This window comes from Lipotes vexillifer, unplaced genomic scaffold (genome assembly GCF_000442215.2).
Source record: "Lipotes vexillifer unplaced genomic scaffold, Lipotes_vexillifer_v1.1 scaffold1016, whole genome shotgun sequence".
In the NCBI taxonomy this organism is placed as follows: Eukaryota; Metazoa; Chordata; class Mammalia; order Artiodactyla; family Lipotidae; genus Lipotes; species Lipotes vexillifer.
Window position 1 is genome coordinate 587173 of NW_006769290.1, and position 5621 is coordinate 592793.

Consider the following 5621-nt stretch of genomic DNA (forward strand, 5'->3'; position numbering starts at 1 on the left):
GCTGAATTACCTACTGTGTGAACAAAGAAAAATTCTAGATTTCCTGAGATAATCATAGAGTAGTTACAGGTAAAAAGTAAGCACCCTTTCTCAAGGTTAAGGATGTGGTTTGTGTTCCTTGCCACTAACTCTGAACTAGGACAGTGAATTTTGTTACATTTTTTTTAGTCTGAAGAAAAATATTTTCATAATTTTGACCAGAGAGATAAAGAACTATAACACTGAAGGAAAGTACTAAATTGAGGGATATTGTTATAATTTTCCAGTAGAAATAAAAAGCCCAATTTGAAGTTTCATGTAACTATCTTGTTTTATCTTTTGAGACTATTTGAATGAAAAGTGATTGAAATAGTGTGTGATGGCTATAATATGCATGTCCTAAAAGGTACACATGACTTCCAGGGAGAGAGTTTGAATCCTGTAGTAGCACACTTTAGGGACAGTTCCCTAAAACATTGGTTTTACTATTATTGTATCCCAACAAATACTTCTTGATAATAATCCCTTGGAAGTATTTTTATAAACAAATTTGTTATAATAGGATTTTACCTATATTATATTTGAAAATACATAGTAAAAGGTCTGGAAGGCTACATATTAACCTGCTATCAGTGATTACCTTGGAGGATGGTCAAAGGGAAACTAAAAAATTCTATATATTGCTTTCTTGTTGCAGATTTTACAGTAAAATTCTGAGATTTTAATTATACTTTAAAAGTGTAAAAGCATATTGTCAAGAACTTGGGGTATTTTTAGGTATTTTAGAGTTGTATATACTATATTGTTAGTTTTTAAAAGCTCTTATCCCAAATGGGTATCTAAAATGAGACTTTTATTTTAGCGAATCTACTCATATTAATAGGCTCTAACCTGTCTTATTAGATAGACCTCAGTGTATCTTATCGAGTACCTTATTTACCCCTTAGTCAGCTATACATGTGCTATTGTACTTCTGATTATTTTTCCAGTAGTAGGAAGAGAATTGCTTTGGCCCTTCCCTGCCCTGCTGGTGAGGACCTTTTATTACCATGGATGTGAACCACTTGTGCCAGCCAGGTCTAGGCTGGGGTGCTATGGAAAGGATAAGGGGAATCAGGTCGTTTCTAACTCCAGTTATGCCATCTGCCATTTACCACCTTCATGAGTGTTGGGGAAGAAAGTTCAAAGGACAGTTGAAAAACAGGCATGATTTATATTTTGTAGTAAAACTATATCCTTTGGTTTATAGGTAAGGTCTCTACAAGCTTGGCAGCAGACGGTGGACCAGCATCTAAGTTCTTGCCGTCCTGATGTTCCTCCCATATCAAGTACTCTGGTGCCATCTAACCCTCCATTACTCACCCAAAGTCAGGAGCCCTCTTCTGATCAAAACTGTGATTGGTTCGTTGCTCCTGATGAAGCTCCTCAAGAGAAATCCTTACCAGAATTCCCAGACTCTGGTTTTCATTCCTCCTTAACAGAACAAGTTCACTGTTTACAGGATTCTTTGGATTTTGAAAAAAGTTCCACAGAAGGTAGTGAAAGTTCCATAATGGGGAATTCCATTGACACAGTCAAATATGGCAAAGAGTCAGATATAGGGGATGTTAGTGAAGAACATGGTGAATGGAGTAAGGAAAGCTCAAACAATGATCAGGATAACAGTCTGCTTGAACAGTATCTAACTTCAGTTCAACAGCTAGATGATGCTGATGAGAGGACACATTTTGATGAAGGGGTGGGAGATAGTAAGCTTCACATAACTCGTTCCCCTGAAAAGTTAGATGTCTTGTCTGACAGTGCTTCTGTAGATGACACTCATGGCATATCTCCTACTTTGCAAGATAAAATCAATCAGACACCAGAGAATTGTGAATTAAATGCAGAAGTTCAAGGGCAGCAGTCAGAATGTAATTCTACATTTCAGGTATTGCACGTTGATATTATTGTGTAGCATGTCTGGTTGTTTGGGAAGCAGAAGTCCACTTAATTTAAGAATATTTTCAGTTGGCTTTTTTTGGGAAAGAAGAATATTTCTCCCAATTTTGTTACTATTTATATGGAATTTATGTTCTTGTCTCACATTTTCCACATCTTAGGTACTAAGCTGAATCTTCATTTTGACTTAGCTTTTTACTTAAGCTGTAATGTATCAAACAATATTCATATTGAAAGCCACATGCACTTTATTAACAACTAAATTGAATCAACAGTGGTCCTGTGCTTTTATGTATTCATTTCCTTTCAAAAATAAACTAGAATACCTTAAAGAAGATAGAAAATTTTACCTTAAAGATATAAATAAGAGGATTTTATTTCTTCTGTGTGTGAGGAAATTAATTATGTAGTGAGGAATGCAGTTGATTACAGTGAACATAAATGACAAATATAAGGATTGTGAACTACTGAAATTTGGCATCCTCCTTGGAGTAAGAACATGTGTTTTTAAGCCTTTTTCCTCCCTTATGAGTCAAGGGAAGCCTTGTAAGCGAATAGGGAGAAGAGGTAAGATTATATGATTTTTCAGTGGGAATGATTAGATTGTCTCACGGAAAACTTTAGTTAATGCCATGTATCAGTTTTAACATATGAAGCAAAGTGTTCCATCCAGAATTAAAGTCAAGCTTATTTAAAGAGGCAACACAAGATTATTTCTCTTAGTATAGGCTCCATTCACTTGGAATAATGTCACAGCAAACATTTGTTATTTTTTCATTTAGTGATTTTTTTACCCCATAGATAAGCACTTATGTGCCAATATATTGCCAGAAATTAATGTTCGTTTTCTTTGTTCCTGCTTTATATTTGCTTATGTTTTTCAGCAGAGGCCCATGATCATTTACTTCACTCTTGATCTCTGCCTCATAGAAAAGAACATTTAAAATAATACCAATGGTAGAATATGAAAGACATTTTTTTAAGGACTGTTTTCTATCTAAATCTCTGAAAAAGTGCCACATTCAGAAGCAGTTTAATGGTGGTAAAGAAAAAATAAACCTCATTTATTTCTTTACTTATTAAAAGAATATATGTCTGTAACTCCAGGAAGAAATGATAATATTGTGTTTGAATGTTACAGATAGATGCATTCGCAAATCAAGGATAATTTTTGGAAGCTTGATGTTTTAATCTTTGAGAATGTTCTGATGTCATTGAACAACACATATCTGACTTCCCCCCAATCTGTGGACGTACAGTGATTTAAAACTATGGCAATACTTAACTGTTCTCTAAATTTAGGTGCTAAATATGTATTCATTATTCAGTTACAGTCACTAGGTCCCCTTCTTTGAAGTTATATAAAATAAAAGCTGGTCCTTCCAAGAATAAAGTCAGGGATCACATGTTATACTTTGTTGATGGTTAGAAACATTTCTCCAGTATGGGTAAGATGCATTTTTCTCGGTTTATAAATACGTAGCCCTCAAGTTGAGAAGACTTGGATTTCATTCTCAGAAATCCAGAATCTCTTGCAAAGGAAATATTTTCTGTCTCATAAACAAAATAGCAGTCTTACATTCAAAGGATTTTCCCTAGCAAAGCATGTATACCATTGAATGCATGTTAAATAAAAGTAGAATTTTTAACTTTTTGAATAATGCTAATTACCTTTTATGAATGATTTTGAATTTTCTTCTTAAATCTACCCTATTTTTCTATTTTACAGTTAAGTGCCTCATTTGCTGCCCATAGTTAGACAAAGGAAAACCAACTTGCACTGCACTAGTACCAAAGTGCTGCTTCATGGTACATTAATTTCTCATAAAAGCTCCTGAAATGTCGTGGTTCAGTATTACCTAAGTAGGTTTCTCCTGACATCTCCCTCTTCTTTTTTTTTTTTTTGCGGTATGCGGGCCTCTCACTGCTGTGGCCTCTCCCGTTGTGGAGCACAGGCTCCTGACGCGCAGCCTCAGCGACTGTGCTGTGCCTCTCCCGTTGTGGAGCACAGGCTCCTGACGCGCAGCCTCAGCGACTGTGGCTCACGGGCCCAGCCACTCCATGGCATGTGGGATCTTCCCGGACCGGGGCACGCACCCGTGTCCCCTGCATTAGCAGGCGGACTCTCAACCACTGCGCCACCAGGGAAGCCCTCTTCTCTTTTTTTGGGAAATGGCAAAACACAACTGAATTCATTTGAACATCAGCATTTGTCAGCAAGATTTTCTTTTTTACTTTTGTGTTGTTTTTCTAGCCCATAAATGGTATTCAACATACTTTTATTTTGAAATTGACAGAATATGATAATGACTAATACTCTGCTGTATTTAACTTCACTGGTTTTGAAGTGCAAGAATATTAAGTAGCCCCCCAACCTTAACTGTACAGATTATCTTGAATGTAAATAGGATGAAAATAATGTAAACTATACCCCCAGCCTAGACCTGGCTGGCACAGTGTAATTAAAATAATTTATTTAACTAAGATATTTGGTCTTAACTCTGGGCTATTCATTGGTCTGGCTGAAGAGGGAATGGGCCTAGTAAGGTTTGAGAAGTTGAGCTTTAACACAGTCTTGGTGTTTTTCTAATAGGAGAGGTTTAGTTCAGCTGTGCTATTTTAGTTCAGTTCTCTTGATTTATGGACATTCAATATATCAATTAAATATTCCTTCAGAAGCACAGAATCATACCATGTGAGAATTGTAAGGAACCTTAGGGATTGTCTATTCTAATCTCTTTGTTTTAAAGATGAAACTAAAGCACAGAGAACTTAGATGACTTTTCTGAGGTTATAGCTAGTTTATAGAAAAAAAACTGTGGAAACTTAAACGTTATTGTATTCCAAAATTTTATTATATACTTTCTATTATTCTTTACATTTAGTAAGTCAGTAAGAAAGTCTCTACATATTTTTCATTCTCTTTGAAAGAGAAAAAATACTTCTTTTACTGTTGTGGCCTCTCCCGTTGCGGAGCACAGGCTCTGGACGCGCAAGCCCAGTGGCCACGGCTCATGGGCCCAGCCGCTCCACGGCATGTGGGATCTTCCCGGACCGGGGCACGAACCTGCGTCCCCTGCATTGGCAGGCGGACTCTCAACCACTGCACCACCAGGGAAGTCCAAGAAAAAATACTTCTAAGAGAGCTAGAACTCTACTACTCAAGGCAGAGTTGCTTGTAGAAAACAACTGATTCATTCAGAACCCTAAGTGAATTTTCTCCAAGAAACGTGATTTGATTAAAATGGTTCTTAAAGAGTAATGCAGTAGAAACTAACATTTTGAAAGAATGACTGCATCTTGGAGTCTATTTTTTGATGACAAGAAGTATAACAGATTGCTGAGATATATAAAATTTTCTAGTGAAAAGCTAGTTTGATTATATTTCATCTTCAGTTTTACAGAATAACAGATTTAAAGTTTTAACTCTCCTGGTGTGCTGAAAGCTTCAATCATGACAGTTGATATATAAACAATAGAGTTTGGTTTTTATAAATTCAATTATAAAAGGCCTTATAATATGCATGTTTTTAGGAAAATATTTAGCACACAGTTGTTAGTATATATGCAGAATACTTTATTCTTGAATAATGTGGGTGCCATTCTTGAGTGTGGATTTTTCTTTTGTTTTAGATTATTTTAAATATACAAACACCGTAATAGTGTATTTTTCTGTTATCTACTTAAGACAGGTCTAGTTCCAC

General features: G+C 35.9%; 1 protein-coding gene across 1 annotated transcript in view; it reads left to right on the forward strand.

Moving 5' to 3' along the window:
- CEP97 (centrosomal protein 97) overlaps positions 1-1933 on the forward strand; it is a 30660-nt gene extending 28727 nt beyond the window's left edge. The window contains exon 11 of the mRNA XM_007445546.1: positions 1229-1933. Within this exon, the coding sequence (XP_007445608.1) occupies positions 1229-1933 (705 nt within the window). The remainder of the gene's footprint in view (positions 1-1228) is intronic.
- Positions 1934-5621: the final 3688 nt, after the last annotated feature.